Below are 17,932 nucleotides of genomic sequence, written 5' to 3'. Positions count from 1 at the left end.
ACAAATTGATCAGAAACATTACCATCTTATAATTATATATGGATGGCAGAGCCAAATTCTACTTGCCCAACATAAACCTAACACATTACAAGAAGTTTAAAAATACAGGAGAACGTCCTTAAAAATAGGGATTTTATTTTATGCTACAAGTGTGCATGTGTGTGTGTGTACATTATATATTTCAGGGATGGCTAACAGTTGACTCATGAAGCAATTTTATCCTTTCTCCAGTGATACGATCAAATGTGAATTAAATCTTGATTAAAACATTTCCTGCAATTTTATTCAAAGAGGAAAAAGAATGGTTGTTCAAATGAAGTTTAAGTGGTGCATCTCTGTTTTCTTTCTAGATTAGTGTGCTCAACCTTGACCATTTCCAGGGGTATGGGCTTTAAATGCCAGAATTCTCATCAATGGCCTTGCTGGCAGGGAAATTCGGGGAGTTGAAGTCCATGTAGAAATGGCCAATGTTGGAAAACACTGGCCCTGGATGATTCATTTTTTAATTAGAATTTATAGTGGAGAAGTGATCGAGTGGAACATAAAAATATCTTCCTCGCTCTAAACATGGTCTAAAGGATAGAACAATATAGAAAAGTGTGAATGTTGGCCTTTCCTGATATATACTGCTTATAGACAAACAGGACATGAAGTTTTCCCATGTGTCAGATATTTCATATAGGGCTTCAGTATTTCATATTTTCCCTTATTTCCCCCCCAGGTTAACATAGGCTAATGGACAGTCCCCAGTCATCTTTGTATATTGAGTAGGGAAAAAGCAATAAGGCAAGACATGAAATACTCACTCTACTGCTTTGAAATGTGCTTTGCCCACTCTTGTGCCAAGAATTCAGGGAAAGCTGGGTGTTTTAAAGTCTGTACGAAGCCCCCAATGCATTGATGCTGCACACACAAAGGGAAAGTCCATGACTTTTTTGCATACACATACACACCTGTTTCCAAGACAGCTACAAATTGCCACATGCATTTAACTAGCTAAAACATAGAAATAGGTAAGCCTAGTTTAGTGGATTTTCCTTAAATTATATTTGACTAAACGGAGTAATGTTGCAAATTACTCCTCTGCTTTCTTTTATATCTACAATAAACATCTATAAACAGTGGTCTCCCAGAACATAGCCCCAATAAAATAAAAATAAACAATAAAGATCACACCCAGTATTCTATACTTGCAATTTTTCTGGTCAGTTAAAAATTAAAAAAGGAAAAACATAATTAACAAAAAGAAGAGAAACCAAAGAGGCTCCAGTCAGGAGTGCATATTTACATTCTTCAAACTGTAGCGGTGAAAAATAATTCTATTAAGTGCAGGACATTCCTAGGTTTGCAGTAGTGACAGGTTTTAAAGAAAGTCTTCATGACAACAATTCCTTTGTCTGATCAGCGATGCATTCCAGGAGCTTTCACTTTCCCTTCACTTGCAACCAGTGATAGAATCTGGATTGAACAGTTCCTTGTATAACGGAGGAAAAAGTGTGTTCACTATATCAGGATGAGATTGTTTAAATACCTGCAGTTTTTCTCCGTGCAGGTTGCAAAGTGCAGTAATGGTTGGTGTCTTGGCTACTAACTGGAAGGCAGACAGAGAAAGATAAACCAAGAAAATATTTTTATTCCAAATCAAAGAGTGCATAAATTCATACTTTCAAATTCTTCCAACATCGTTTTATTTTATTTTTTAACTTTTAAAAAGATGGCAGTAGAATTTAATTTGGTGCTGCTTAATAAATTCTTTGCAACTGAAGTTAAAGCCATATAATAAACAATTCATAAATGGAACACGCATTGCTTAAAAACATTTAAATTACTAAAATAACTTTTAGGGAACCAAAGATTAGCTAAAGTCAATTTTAGGGAAGAAAAAGTGACTTGCTAGAAAGACAAAATCAGAACTTCTGTGGCAGACATCGTGTCAATCAGTTAAGGCCTTCTTAAAACACTTGAGAAATGGAAACACCCCGTTTTATCGTGAATGTCTGTTTCTCCCATGGGAGGGTAGCAGCAGTGCCATCATCAGTTCTGAGGGGAACCAGAGGCAAGATGACTTTTGGGGACCCTTTGCCTGGCTGGGCCAACAATGTGCTTACTCAACTTTCAATACTCCCTCCCCCTTGCACAATCTCCTTCTCTTCCTCTTTGTTTAGCTCACCACTCTGCACCTGTCAAGGAGCCTAACGTCTTATCTAAACTCTAGAACAGTGTTTCTCAAATAGTGGGGCGGGTCTCCATGGGGGGGGGCATAGAGCAATGCCAGGGAGGGGATGTGTGACCCCAGGGAATATGCGTGGTCTCTCTCAATTGATTTCTCTAACTTAAAACAGGGTCCACTGAGTTCTGTGGAATTTACTCCCAGGTAAGTGAGTAGAGCAGCCTTCCTCAGCCAATAGTTTGTTTGCAGTTTATAATAAGTAAAATAATAAATATTAACACTAAAATTCCATTGGGGCGCAGATTGGGCTCACTGCCGCGACTTGTGAGTGCTAGTGGGGTCTATGTGATTTTGCTTCTGCACCTGTGGAAGTAGCAAAATTGCACACGGAGCTGCAGGTGCGCCCGTGTTTCAGCATGCGCGGAAGCAAAGAAACCCTTCACAGGTACAGAAGCAAAAACACGCTAGCATTCACGAGCCATGTTGATGAGCCCAATTTAGCGTTCTGGCTAGCAGCCCACCCCTGGAGGGGGGTGAAATGTTTACTTCTTCCTGTAGGGGGCGGAGGCGTAACAGAAAATAATTGATAAGCACTGTGTAGAAGAATACACTACAATAAAGGCTTATTATTGGAGCAGCCTTTGAAAGTAACTTTCCTTTCAAAGTTTAGTTAGTAAGTCTAATCAATCATATAGGACAGTGTTTCCCAACCTTGGCAACTTGAAGAAATTTGGACTTCAACTCCCAGAATTTGCCAGCCAGCAAATGCTGGCTGGGGAATTCTGGGAGTTGAAGTCCAAATTTCTTCAAGTTGCCAAGGTTGGGAAACACTGATATAGGGAACCATTGAAGGCATTGTTTAGAGAAGGGCCTTCCAGAGAAGATCTTCTGCAACTCATGCTTTGACTCCTGTGGGTGCTTCTGAGCTGCAGAGGAATTCCAGCAACACATTTCCAACTAGGACATCTGCTCTTCCACATGAAAGGGCCCCAAAATATAGTGGGAAATAGCTTGTTAGATGTGAGGAACAACTAGCTTCTGCCAGAATTGGGCCCCAAAGTCAGTTGAAGCATTATGTCTGAATTAACCTGCTGTTTAAGCAGGCTTCCCCATGGAAGTCTATATACCTGCAGGCCTGTCCTTTCTTTGATGTCATTGGCAATGCTTTTCCAAGTAAGTCTGGGAACCATTATATCTGAGTAATTGCTCTCTTTACATGGGAAAACTGCCATTACAAATAAGGGAAAGCAAATATCTTAGTACAGTATAGCTATATTTCTAGACATTGGGTTGTCTGTGAATGTCATTTTGTATTGATGCTCTACCTTTGCCAAAGTCTCATCATCAAGATGATTCTTTTGAATCACATGTTGAAGTGCAAAATAAATCTTTTCCTGAAGTTTCTGGACCTTCCTTGGTTCTAAGAGCCAAGCTCGATCTGGCCAAACAAGAAAAAAAAATAGAATAAGCATAGACATACCCCATTAGAATGTTGAAAGGAGATACGTGCTAATTAGTTTAATTTTCAGCAGGGTAAAATCTCAGGTTTGTGAAGGAAGGGCACTCATTCAGGTTCGAATCAAAATCTACTTACTTTGAACTACACAAACGATGGTTTTCCATTTTGATGTGAAATCCTCAATGCACTTATCTAATGGACCAATCTATTAATGCCATAACTGTGCCATGCAATGTTATCATTTCTAAAGAAACATTTATTTGTTTGATTTGATTTGATTTGATTTATATGCCACCTCTCTCCATGAACTCGGGGAAGCTCACAACATATATTTTAAAAACCCGATGTAATACAAATCCTAAATCCTATTAATATGAAACCCACTTATCCCATCTAAAATCCCCATTATATTAAAAATCAATCATATCCACTCAACAACAACATACATATCATCAGTCGGCCAGGGGACTAGAGTCTAATGGCCCCAAGCCTGGAGACATAGATGAGTCTGTGGACCCTTACGAAGTCTAACATAAACGTAGTTTATGATTCAGAATTTGATCTATAAATTTTAATGTCATTCAATTTAAAGGATTCTCTAAGGTAAAGAAGATACTGAAAAACAATATCCAGGTAACAATCTGTCCAGTTCACTTACTCATCTCTGGTGTTGAGGTTCCTGAGCTATACTGAGTCTTTGGAGAGGGGCGGCATACAAATCTAATAAATTATTATTATTATTATTATTATTATTATTATTATTATTATTATTTATTATACGAAATGAGATCTTCTCAGAAATTGACATTTTTTTGGATGTAGCTTCTGAATTTATGAGTTATACCCCATTGAAAACAAAACACAGAACAGATCAAATCAATTAATCCTTCCTTGATTAAATTAATATGCCTAAATGGGTGATGTGATACAGGATGAAAAAGATTGAACGTGGTAGGTTTTGAACACAGGATGAGTTTTAAAAAAAGGAAAATCAGTTGCAGGAAGTCACCTGGTGATATCAGAACAGCAGATGAATACAAGGCAATTTCTTCCTCGGTCAGCTGCAATGAACACAAGTTCTTTGCAAAGTCAAATGCTTCATTCACAAGGTCATCAGAACCTACAGGCAACACAGATAACCAAGTCAGGTTCTGGAAATACTGTATCTTCTGAGTATGTATAGGATTTATACAGCTCAGCTATTAAGCATTGTTGTCAAGTTATTACCCAGCTTTCTACATGAAATTTCTGGATGTGAGTTTGATAGTAGCAAGAATGCTTCAACTGGTTAAGTCTGTATACTTTATGGTTGAAGAGATCTAGGCTTCCATTCAGCTTTATCAACACCATCATTCACAGTCTTGGCTCCATTCAAAGGAGTCATGAGAACAATACCATGAGAACAATATTCATGGGCTTTCCTGCCATTCGCGCATCCATTCTGCATGCTGCTGTCTTAAACACCCACCTCAACTTTAGAGATGGAATACCTGAAAGAGGAACTTTAGTGAACAGCAATCAGGTTTGTTATGGTGTAGCTAGTCATTCACCTATCTAAACCATTTAGGGCTATGAAGACAAATTGTGACCTGGCTGTCATTCAATTACTTATTATAAATGTAATGTGCTCATTCAGTTAATATCATCTACGAAGAATATTATATTATAGTAGAAGAATTTCCCCTTTCAGGTATCCACAAAAATATTCAAGTTATTTTTTTAAACTTTCTGAACATGGAAGATTTTTTGATCTCACAAAATAATCCCTGTCCTTCCATACTTCTTTTTTTCATAAATATTTTTATTGATTTTTAATATTTACATAATACTTTCTAATACTTTCAGGTGGGCATATATTTCCTGTCCTTCCATACTTCTATTCTGAGTCATGGATTTGCATAATGATGTTATGACAGATGTTTGATCAACCAGCCCTCCTCATTTCTACTATGAATGCCTTGACTTCCTCACCCTAAATCTTTCCTTTAGTATGTATGCTTACTACTTTATACTTTAATCTTATTCTGATCTAAAATCCAAACTTGTACCTTTTCCAAATCAAATACAAGTTTTCAGCCGGTAATTTTTTAAACAGTTTGGCAGTAGCTCAGAAATCTATGGGAGAAATTAACTTCAATTCTGGCAAATGACATAGCAAAAATATGTAAAATAATTAGGGAATAAACAGAGATCCAGGAACAAGAAAGTTGGTTTGATGCTTTTATATGGGACATAAGCAGAATATCCTGATAGGAACTGGATTTTAATTTTCAACTGAGAAAATAAATCTAGCAGATTCTTGGTCCCCTAAATATTACAAATGATGATGAACTTAAATAAATCCCAATTATTTACAAAGCTTTCAGTTTGAAAAAACAAAACAACCTGCCTACCCAAAGCCTTGAACATTTGCATTCCTCCATATTTTCCTTCAAACAAGACGGTATTGTTGAGTGGGTTGAAGGCACGACACATTCTCACTAGAACAACTTCCAAGCAACCTGAAATGATAACAAAAGTCCTGAAATATTACACAGAAATATCCCAACAAGACAATATAGCCAGTTCTGTATGGTAAAAGTACTATCTCTGATATTTGATGACTGTTGTAAGAAAAGATATATTAATTCTAGAAAAATATTGAATTATGTAATTTTTTAAACTTTGTCCCACTAGGATGATGGTTCTATTTATTTATTTATTAAATATATATCCTACGCATCTCACTGTTGATATTGGCTTACAATATCATACTTTCCATCACTTTTACATGCAGCTGAAATATAACATTGGTGTTTCCACAGGATAGACACTGCATTTTTTTATTTTGCATTCTGATATAGAAAAAGAAGTAATGGTAAGAATGTTTAATTTTTACTAAGTGTAATAGGTCCCTTCTTTTATTGATTAAATACAGTAATACCTCGTCTTACGAACTTCCAGGTTCGGTGTTCAGGAGAACACCGAGAAGCCCCCCGGCTGTTTCAAAAGGCGATAGCCGGGCGGAGGGGCTTCTCGGCGGCCTCCCAAATGCCGAACCCAGAAGTTTGGCAAAAGTTTGGGTTTGGCGTTCTCGGCGGCCTCCCAAATGCCGAACCCAGAAGTTTGGCAAAAGTTTGGGTTTGGCTGAGAAGCCCCTTGGCTGTTTCAAAAGGCGACAGCCGGGCGGCGGGGCTTCTCGGCGGCCACCCGAACCCGAACTTTTGCCGAACTTCCGCATTTGGCATTCGGGTGGCGGGTTCGTAAGACAGAAAAAGTTTGGAAGAAGAGGCAAAAAATTTCCGATCCCCAGGTTTGTATCTCGGATTGTTCGTATGGCGAGGGGTTCGTATCACGAGGTACCACTGTATTGATACTGGTTAGGTATTGTAGAGCTAATGTAATCTCCTCCACAAACCTGATTTGAGAAGTAGAATCTGATCATTCTGACAGAGTTCCATGAAGCCTGTTATCCGTTTTGCAAATTCCACCACGTACTGAATCGCATGTGTGATCTGGATTGCGCACTGCTGCCATAGTGCTTCTCTTGACTTCAAGAAGAAGTCACGTGAAAAAGAAGGAAAGGAGAGAGAGAATGCTCTTTAAGTCAGAGATTATGCTGTTGAAAATTGGTAACAGATTGCCAGATATCTAATATTTAATGCATCCTCTTCAAAAAACGTAGTTCCCCTCTTCCTCTGCCTCATCCACTCCCAAAACAGATCCCGCTGGATAATCTGTTTGTCCATTTGCATAATGTCATTGTCCCATTCATTGTGGCTCTTGGTCATTAAACATTTTTTCTCATTCCCCAAATGAGCAACCTTCAGCTCCACAAAATGTGTCCACCCTTGATTTAGATTATGACCATCATGAATAGAATAGAATGGAATAGAGTAGAATAGAATAGAATAGAATAGAACAGAACAGAACAGAACAGAATAGGTTGGAAGGTATCCTGGAGGTCTCTTAGTCTAATCCTTTGCTTAGGCAGGAAACTGCATCATTTCAGATAAATGGTTGTCCAATCTCTTCTTAAAAACTTCCAGTGTTGGAGCATTCACAACTCGTAGAGGCAAGCTGTTCCACTGATTAATTGTTCTATCAGGAAATTTCTTCTTTGTTCTAAGTTGTTTCTTTCCTTGATTAGTTTCCACCCATTACTTCTCGTCCCGCCCTCATGTGCTTTGGTGAATAGCTTGAATGCCTCTTCTTTGTGGCAGCCCCTGAGACAATGGTGGATCAAGGCTCACTGGTGCCCTAAGCACCAAAACTTTGTGCCCCCCCTCCTAGCTTTATCAATTTTTTAAAAAACAAATCTTCATTGGAGTTCTTTCTGAACTTTGTGGTGCCCTCTTTGAGCCGGGCGCCCTAAGACATGCTTAGTCTGCTTAATGATTAACACATCACTGCCCTGAGATATTGATATGATGTCACCTCTAGTCCTTCTTTTCATTAGATATATCTAAAATTCCAGCAACTATTCTTTATATGTTTTAGCCTCCTGTTCCCTAATCATCTTTGCTGCTCTTTGCACTCTTTCTAGAGTCCAAATATCTTTTTAAAATTGTAGTGGCCAAAACTGGATGTAGTATTCCAAGTGTGGCCTCACCAAAGCATTAAAAAGTGGTATTAACTCTACAGGTGATCATGATTCCATCCCCAGTGAAATGATTTGGATCCTTGGATGTTTAATAGGTCCCTGTTTTGTTTAATTAAGGTATTGGCTTTACTCTCATGTTGCTTCTATCCCTAGTACTTTGATTCCAATCACTATCTTCTCCAGAAGGGTTAATCCCTAGCAAGAAAGGACCTATATTAGGAATACCCCTCCTTAATTAAACCCAGGAATGGTTTTTGAACAAGTCTGGGTTTTAAAATATGCAGATAATACCTTAGTTCTGCCAAGTTCCTAACACAATCAAATTATCTGTCTCCACTTTTTATATTTCTCTAATGGGGAAATTACAAGTTGAAATCGCAAAAGAATAGAGAATGAGAAGTTCAGTAGAGTACGCTTCATTCTTTGTTCTAAGTGCACATTCATCGGGAAACTTGCAAAATGAAATACAGGGTACAAAACATACAAATTGCATACAGAAATCTTGTAGTAACACAAAAAAGTAACAGCATGTTCAACCACTCACAGAATGACAGAGGTTATAACCATATGTCAGGGTATTAGGTTTGTTTGGAAACCTTTTTCTTTCCACTCTGCTTGTAGTGGATTTATTTTCAAAGAGGGGAAAGAGGCAACTCTATTAAAAGGAGTTGTAGTAGTTGAGGTTTTAATCGTCTCCCTTACAATAAAAGGTGAGTAAGAAAGGGATGTTTACTGTACCTACAATAAGCATTGTGTAGAGAAAATCAAATTAGTGCCTCGGATCATCCAGTAAATTAAATTCAGGGAATATAAAGGGAAGGTTTTCTTTTTGCCTCCACAGAGCACAAGTAAACTGCAGAAACAGAACTGAGTGTAGGTACTCAAAGTGACAAGACACCACAGGTTAGCACAACAAATTAGATGGATATTAGGAAGTTTGCTCCATCTTTTAAAACACCCTTATTCAATTTTGCAATCACTGCAGTTATAATCATTAATTCAGAGAGGCAATGCTTTCTTTGCGGTAAGAAAGAAACAGCTTTATTGGATTATTTTTTTTTTGGTACCTTGCTCTGGTATATTTTGATTTCTTCATATGTGTGGGTTTGCCAGGCTAGCTGGTGTAGTTCCTCCATTGTATACTGACACGTCTCCAAATGGGACTTAATTATATTCTGTGCAATTCGATCTAAGAGACAGGAACAAATAGGATATAACTCATAACATTTGATTTACAATTAATTATACATGTAGTTTTATATATCAGATCCCAGGAACAATATCAAATCTGTCTGTCCAAAAGAGCGCAATGCTAGGAATAGCTAATGCTCAGACTCCCAGGCCTCTTGTAGAGCTTGAGCTTGAGGAAGTCACAGACCACTCATAATGGTGAGGAGGGAATTCACACACACACACACACACACACACGCACACACACATACAAATGCGTACTTTAATCATGTCATAATACACACTTTTTGGTTAGAAAGACAGGATAACAACCAAATAAAAACATTAAATATTTTTATGAAATCTATATGAGGATGGCTAAAATCATTGTCTTTCACCTGAATGTTTCTACAAGTAGTTCATTATAATGATCCAAAGGTGCTTTTTGCAAGAGGCAACTGGACTTTCTGGTTTTGCTTTCAACATGTTTCGCTAGTTATCCAAGAAGCTTCTTCAGCTGTTGGATGAGAAGCAAAATGTCTTCGAAGAAAAATCAGAAAGTCCAATTGCCTCTTGCAAAAAGCACCTTTGGAACAGCCGTGACCTGGATGACTAAGAATCTCCATAAACATTCATTGCAATGACTTCATTTAGTGAAATGTTATACTGACAGTCCCAAGTGATATAAAATCTTGAAATTGGTTCATTGTGCTATCTATTCATGTATAAGTTTTGGGCAGGCATTCAAGTTATAAATGTATAATTTTGCAATCAATGGAGAATGTGATTATCGTTCCCCTTTGAAATTTCCTTGGGCTAAGATATTAAATGCAAGGATTACACAGGTCTACAAAAAATATTTTTGTAATCATTGCAGTTGACCTTGTGCTTTTCTTAATCATTTTTAAAATATGTATATAGTTTTTCTGTAGCAGGTATAGCTTGCACGGAGCAGCATCATTATCTAATGTACAGGAAATATACTGGCGACATTAAGGAAACAGTAACAAAGGTCTACAAAAATATTTTTTGTAATCATCGCAGTTGACCTTGTACTTTTCAGAATCATTTTTTTGCTCTGATTTCAAAAATGTATGTAGTTTTTCTGTAGCAGGTATAGTTTCCACGGTGCAGCATCATTATTATAAGATCTAAGAAATATACTGGCGACAAAGAAAACAGTAATCTACATATCAGAAATAACGTAATAACAAAAATGTCTTTATATCAGACACTTTATGTAATAGAGCAAAACTAAGTGTATTTTTGGAATCAGCACAACAAACTCCATAAAACAGACATGTTACTTTTGCTGATGATTTTTTTGTATTGACCAGTATTATCAGACACTGAAGAACTGCAACAAACTTTTCCCCCAATAGCAGATACAAAAAGTTACGACTGCGCACAAATAGTAGGACCTGGGATGCGGAGTTACATACTGTTGCTTTTTCAGCTGACGAATAAGGAGTAAGGTATGAAAAAAGTCACACAATAGTCTTGACTGAATATTTGATTGCAACAGCAATGATTTAACTGATCCATTAATTTTCATTCTTATTATGTCATGTGTTGATAGGTAGATGTTTCATTATTCAACTCCTTTCCATGGTTAGTTACTGAATTTTACTGCTTACTGCTGAATTTTTACTATTTGTGATAAAAGAATTTGAGCTTTTAGTGGTCAGAAAATAAATTTAGAATCTTTTCATCTGGATTTGATAAACTAGCGCAGGCGGACTTACCTGCCGGCGGCGTTTGCGGGAGGGCCGGGAAGACACCGGACCCCTGGCGGCCACCATCTTGAGGCTCGGTCAAAGTCTCGCGAGGCGAGACTTCGGCCGAGAGTCAGGCCAACGTGGCCTGACTGCTGATTGGTCCGGGTGGGGCTTGCCGGCCCTATTTAAGGGCGTGCAGGCCCGGGCTCAGCCTTTTCGCCCGGACCATTGCCCTGAGCAGACACTCGGCTGGGTGCCTGCTCTCTCGGCGGCCATTTTGAGCGGCCTCGTGTCGGGTCCGCCATTTTGGGGCCTTCTGAATTGCGGCGAAAAGGCCTTTGCATGGCGGGAGCCACTTCTTCTCTGCGGAGCCAGCATCGGCTGGTCTCCGCTGCGGTTTGCCTGCTCCGGTTGTCCCCCGGGACCGGGGGTCGTGGGGGGGGCGCCCGTTTCAGGGAGTGGCTTGTGGGCTCTCCTTAGCAAGGGGTTTGGGGGCTGGGATAAAGCCACATTCAGCCAATTTCCCCTCATTTCATTCGCCCCGGGTGGGGCCTTCACTTTGGCCCGGTGGGGTGGACAGGGCGGTGGGGTTTTCACTACACTGCTTTGGGGGTTTGCCTGCCGTCGGGCCTCCCCTTGGTAGGCCCTGTGGGCTCGTTGGTCGGCCTTCCCCTTTTTCTTCATGGCCCCAAAGAAGAGGCAAGCTCAGGCCCCCCCGGCCCAACCAGCAATGCGGCCTAGGAGGGCTTTGAGGCCTTCTGCCCGGGCTCGGGCCAGCATGGAGGCCCCCCCTGTGGTGGGCCCACCTGAGGGGGTGGTAGGGTTTATGCCCACAGCCTTTCACCTCGATGTTTCTCCCTCTCTTTCTTGGGCCAGGGTCTTGGAGAGGTTGGACGAATTGGAGCGTTGGCGGTCCGGATCGGGCCCGAGCGGGCCCCCCCTGGCTGCATCGGTGGCCTGGGGAAAGGATCCGGAAGAGGAGGTGGCTCAGGCCGGGCAGATGGCCCAGACCGGGCAGATGGCCCAGACCGGGCAGATGGCCCAGACCGGGCAGATGGCCCAGTCGGGGCCGATGACGGCATTGCAGGGCCCCACTCGGATGGGCCCCCCGTGATGTCTTCAACCCCATATGGGGCAGGTGAGGCTGCACCACACTTGTCCGCCACATCGCTCCTCCCCTTGCAGGGTCCAGGGTTTAACCCGCCTGGTTTGGGGAGTGGCGCTAGTTTTCTGGGGTCCCCTTCAGGCACATGTGGTCAGGTTTGGTCCCCGCCGGCTCTGCCGGCAGTGGCGCCGGGGGTAGTTTTCCCACCGGGGCCTGGGGTGGGGGGTTGGACCCCTCCAGCGCCCGCTATTATGCCCCGCCCCCTTTAGTGTATCCACTGGGGCTAGGGGTGCTGGGAACGGGGGCCTCCACCGTGTGGGACCCGTTCGCCAGCATCAAGGCTGGGGCCATCCCATGTGGGCTACCTGCCACTCCCCTGGGGTACCACCTCCACCCTTCGGTGAAGGAGGCGATTTGGAGGGGGGAGTATGTGGACCTCTTCTCCCTATTGAACAGAGAGGTCCCCAAGCAGGAAAAGGATGTAGTGCCCAGGGAAAAGCCTAAAAAGACCAAAGTCACCAAGTGTTTCAGCTCATGGCTGTATGCTTTCCTGACTTACGCATCAGTTGTAATTCAAAGGCAGCAGGCTAGGGCCGCTTCCATGCTCAAATATATTGACCTAATCACTAGGGCTCATTTTGAGTATAAAGGTACTATCTGGCGTCATTACGACAAAGGCTTTAGGATGCGGATAGCTCACGACCCCTCCCTCCCCTGGGATATGGTGGTGCCGGATCTATGGTTCCAGGCCACGTATATGTCCGGCAAGGAAGGGTGCGACAGGACCGATAGCGGTCATTTTATGGAGGAGGAGCCCGCAGCTTCCACACCAGCCAAGGCGGCTACGGGGGGAGCGGGGAAGGGAGCCTCCCCTGCGTTTCATGAGTTTGCTGCAAAGGGGGCGTGTTTTCATCCCTTTTGCAAGTATAAACATGCATGCGGGAATTGTGGGGGGACCCATGCCTCTTCTGTGTGCCCCCGCCCCAAGAAGGGGGCGGAAAAGAAGGGTGGGGGTCCAGGAAAACCTCCCCCACCTACTGGGGGGAAAGGGGCCCAGCCCAATTAATTTAAAAGCACTTGAGGGTTGGTTGATTGACTACCACCCTCGCTCGAGAGCGGCTGCTCTCTTTCTAGGTTTCTCCAAGGGATTTAGGATCCCTTACGTGGGGGTTAGGCAAGCCTTCATGTCCGACAACCTTAGATCGGTTGTGGGACATGAAGACATTGTTAGGGATAAGATTCGGAGGGAGGTGGCCGAGGGCAGGGTCCTTGGGCCTTTCCTGGAGCCGCCCTTCCCGAATCTTAGAGTATCCCCATTGGGGGTGGTCCCCAAAAAGGCGAGTGGTGAATTTAGGTTGATTCACCACTTGTCTTTTCCTAAAGGGGAGTCAGTGAATGATTTCATTCCTGATGAACTTTGTTCAGTCCGGTACACATCCTTTGATGCGGCCGTGGCCATGGTTAGGAAGTGTGGGGTTGTAGCCCTTATGGGTAAATGCGACATTAAGTTGGCATTCCGGCTCCTCCCCATACACCCAGACGACTTCGAGCTGTTGGACTTCCATTTCGAAGGTGGTTTTTATGTAGACAGGGCTTTACCCATGGGTTGCTCTGTCTCATGCTCTCTTTTCGAGAGCTTTAGCACCTTTCTGGACTGGGCGCTCAGGAGGCGCAGTGGTCTGGGTTCGATCGTTCACTACCTTGATGATTTCTTGGTGGCGGGGCCTGCGTGTTCGGAGCAATGCTTTGCTCTAATGCGGGACTTCGAAGACCTTTGTGCTCAGTTGAGGGTGCCTTTAGCCTCTGAGAAGACCGAAGGCCCCGCCACCAAGATTACCTTCCTCGGTATTGAATTGGACTCAGAGGAGCAATCTTCCAGATTGCCCCTGGACAAATTGATTAAAATTAGGGATAAGATTGATACAGTTCTGGGCTGCAGGAAGGTCACTCTTCGGCAGCTCCAGGAACTAGCTGGTATACTTAATTTTGCCTGCCGGGTTGTAGTGCCGGGCAGGGCCTTTTCTAGGAGGTTATATACTGCGATGAAGGGGCTTTGTTTGCCCCATCATCGTACCTGCTTATGTGCAGGGGTCAGGGCTTACCTCTGCGTGTGGTGGGAGTTTTTAGACCAATTTAATGGGCTATCTTTTTGGAGACACGAGCTTCTTTTGGAAGCTAAGTTGCAGCTCTGCTCCGATGCTGCGGGGACTTGTGGTTTTGGGGTAGTGTTAGGTGACCAGTGGTGCTGGTCGGTCTGGCCTCCGGAATGGAGTGCCTTTTCATTGGTTAAGGATTTGACTTTTTTGGAGCTCTTCCCCTTGATAGTGGTCCTAGAGCTTTGGGGGGAGCAGTTTAGGGACAAGACTGTGCATTTTTGGTGTGACAACCTAGCGGTTGTCCATGTTGTGAACGCCCTGTCCTCTAAGAGCGACAGGGTCATGCGGCTTGTCTGCCATTTTGTGCACAGGTCCTTGTCCCTAAACACGTTGTTTTTGGCTAGGCATGTCCCCAGGTTAGATAACGGGGTTGCTGACGCCTTGTCCCGTGGTCAGTTGTCCAGGTTTCGGACCCTGGCCCCGTGGACCTGAGAGTCGCCAGAGGCATTCCCAGACCACTTTTGGAGCCTGGGCGGGCTCCCGAGCGGTGGAGAGACGAGGCCTCCAGGGCTATCACCCTCTCGGTAGCACCGGGCACCCTGCGGGCTTACCAGCGTGCAGGTAAGGAGTTTGGGGATTTCAGGCAGGGTAGGGGTTACCCCCGTAGTTGGCCTGCCCCTGTTGAGCACCTGGCAGAATTTTGTGTCCAGCTTAGGCAGCGTGGCCTTTCAGTTAGGACTATTCGGTCCAGGTTAGCCGGCCTCGCCTTTCTGTCCAAGGCGGGGGGGTTTAGAGATTTTTCTGGTGACTTCCGCATTCGGAAGATGCTGGAAGGCTGGGTGAGGGAGCGACTGGGAGCCCCTTGTGACACTCGTCAGGCCCTGACGGTTAAGCAGCTGTCCCTGATAAATCAGGCTTTAGACAGTCTGTGTGCCTCCTTGTACGAGGCCCGTCTTTTTAGGGCAGCGACTTGTGTCATGTTTTTTGGGGCCCTCAGGGTCAGTGAGGCCATGGTCTCTTCTCAAGCTGACACGTCACTCCGTGCCTTCCAGTATGCTGATCTAGCCTTCAGGCAGGGGGGGGGGGGTATCCCTTGTAGTAAGGCATTCTAAGACAGATCAGCTGCACAGAGGGGTTTGTATTGAGCTAAGCGCGGCTGCCGACCAGTCTGTGTGTCCGGTGGCCGCCTTGCAGCATTATTGTAGTGCAAGGGTACCTTTTTAAGCATCTGGACGGTACCCCTCTGACCCATTACCAATTTTGGGTGTTAGTGTCCAGGGCGATGGCTCAGGTAGGCATGGATCCCGCCGGCTATGGAACGCATTCGTTCCGTATCGGCGCCGCCACTAGCACGGCACTTTCTGGTTTCCCGGCCCAGTGGATTCGGGAGATCAGCCGCTGGTGGTCAGCGGCATATTTGGGTTATGTTAGGCCCGCTGAGGATTCTAGGCAGGGCTTAGGCTAGGTAACCTCTCTGTGTGTCCTCTTCCAGGTCCCCATGCCAACACGAAACCGACGGCGCTGCTGTGTGGCCACAGCATGATATTTTGGGCCGGCCGCTCAGCAGCCAGAAGCGCCATCGGGACCCAGTTGTCATTGGGACGGTGGGTCAAGGTCATTTGGATGGGCCGAAGAGGTATGCGGTGGGAGGGACTCCTGCCGGCATTGCTGGGGGGGGGCAGCATCCCACGGCTGCACCTGGCTGTACTGGGCGGGCGGCTTCCCAGGGTCGCGCCCAGGTTGGACTGGGAGGGCGGCATCCCATTGCTGCGCCCAGATGGCTGGTCTTGCACCTCGGTGGCAGTGACCTGTGCCTGCTTGGGGGTCTACCATTGATCATCCAGGCAAGCAAAGACCTGCAGCGGCTTCGCTCTGTGTGGCCCAACACGCAAGTGGTGTGGTCAGAGATCCTCCCGAGGATCGTGTGGAGGGACGCCATTTCCCTTAGGGCCATTCACCGGGTCAGGCGTAGAGTAAATAAGGCCCTGGGCAGAATAGTCAGGGAATTAGGTGGGGTTGTAGTGGCCCATCCCCTCATCACTGTAGATCGGCCGTGGCTTTACCGGGCCGACGGCGTTCACCTGTCAGAACAGGGGAACGCCATTTTCTTACAGGACCTGCAGCGGTCTCTGCGTGAGCTGGTGCAGCTAGAGGGGGGAGTCGGGGGGCCAAGATAGAGATCTGACCCCCGCTCCGTGGCAGGTTAGGGGCGGAAAAATGGGTGGTGGTTTAGCAACTGCGCGTTCTCCCTTGGGCATCTTTGGGGATGATTGACAGGTTCTCTCCAAGCTTGTGGTGGAAGCGACCTGAGCAGTTGGGGGGAACCTGTCTTTGGGTCCCGCACCTTTAAGTCCCCAGTTAGGGGTTAGCTGGCTGGACCCCCCTCATGCATGGCATGGCATGGTCTCCGGTGCATGGCATGGTCTCCGGTGAGGGAGGAGTCCCTCATCTGGACTAGCATCGAGCTACGCCCATAAGTTGCCCAGGAAGTTTATCTGACGTCATTTTCCGCCCCGGAAGCATTTGTTTTACCCTGCAGGTCCATTGTTTGGGTCATAGTTGGTTATGTTAATTTATGCTAATTAAATAAATTATGCTAATTTATTATTAATAAAAATGACCCAGTTTAAATCCAGCTCTTGTGTCCGTGACGTTACTCCGTCTCTCCTGCAAAATTTACTTCTTTTTTTAATTGAACTTGGCAAAACAGGTGACCTTTTAGAAATGTATGCTGTACATTCAACAAACAATTACAGAATTGTAGAGGTCTTTATAGGCCACTAGTGTGAGACAAGTAATCCAGGAATAATAAATCTGTCAATCTTGGTGGGGTAAAATAAGGCCTTGCTCTTAGATAGATTTCTATTTCTATTCTATTTCTATTTATTAGATTTGTATGCAGTAAAAGATTAGATGTCAGTATAATCACCAATCTTTTATTATGATCTCCTGTTAGAAGTGTACACCTTAAATAAAAGGCATAAAGATTGTACTTCCATCTACAAAACAGACAGGAAGCAGCAGGTGAAGCTAAGAAAAAATACATCAGATACATGTACAATTAGCACAGGTGCCCCCCAAAGCTGTGTACTCTCACCACTTCTCTTCTCAAAAGATCCATCTGTTAAATGGATGCAGATGATACAACAGTGATCGGACTCATTCGAGACAATGATGAATCTGCATACAGACGGGAAGTTGAACAACTATCCTTGTGGTGTGACCAGAACAATCTAGAACTGAACACACTCAAAACCGTAGAAATGGTGGTAGACTTTAGGAGAAACCCTCCTACCCTTCCACCTCCCACAATATTAGACAACACAGTATCAACAGTAGAGACCTTCAAATTTCTAGGTTCTATCATATCTTAAGATCTAAAATGGTCACCTAACATCAAAAACATCATCAAAAAAGCACAACAAAGAATGTTCTTTCTGCGCTAGCTCAGGAAGCTCAAATTGCCCAAGGAGTTGCTGATACAGCTCTACAGAGGAATCATTGAGTCTGTCATCTGCACCTCTATAACTGTCTGGTTTGGTGTATCCTGGACATAAACTGTTTCAATTTCTACCCTCAAATCATCGCTACAGAGCACTGCACACCAAGAAAACTAGACACAAGAACAGTTT

At 44.0% G+C, this 17,932-nt stretch overlaps 1 protein-coding gene across 1 annotated transcript in view; it reads right to left on the bottom strand.

Annotated features, from left to right (window-relative positions):
* Positions 1-1,435: 1,435 nt before the first annotated feature.
* The window catches only part of RORB (RAR related orphan receptor B), a 62,845-nt gene continuing 46,348 nt past the window's right edge, over positions 1,436-17,932 (bottom strand). The window contains exons 4-9 of the mRNA XM_070736892.1: positions 9,279-9,400; positions 7,027-7,159; positions 6,023-6,130; positions 4,639-4,749; positions 3,496-3,608; positions 1,436-1,591 (exon numbers count right to left, since the gene is read on the bottom strand). Of these exons, the coding sequence (XP_070592993.1) occupies positions 1,436-1,591; positions 3,496-3,608; positions 4,639-4,749; positions 6,023-6,130; positions 7,027-7,159; positions 9,279-9,400 (743 nt within the window). The remainder of the gene's footprint in view (positions 1,592-3,495; positions 3,609-4,638; positions 4,750-6,022; positions 6,131-7,026; positions 7,160-9,278; positions 9,401-17,932) is intronic.

The sequence above is a fragment of the Erythrolamprus reginae genome, chromosome 2, assembly GCF_031021105.1.
Source record: "Erythrolamprus reginae isolate rEryReg1 chromosome 2, rEryReg1.hap1, whole genome shotgun sequence".
NCBI classification, from domain to species: Eukaryota; Metazoa; Chordata; class Lepidosauria; order Squamata; family Dipsadidae; genus Erythrolamprus; species Erythrolamprus reginae.
Note: the sequence above shows the minus strand (reverse complement) of the source record. Positions and strands in the feature narration are given on the sequence as shown.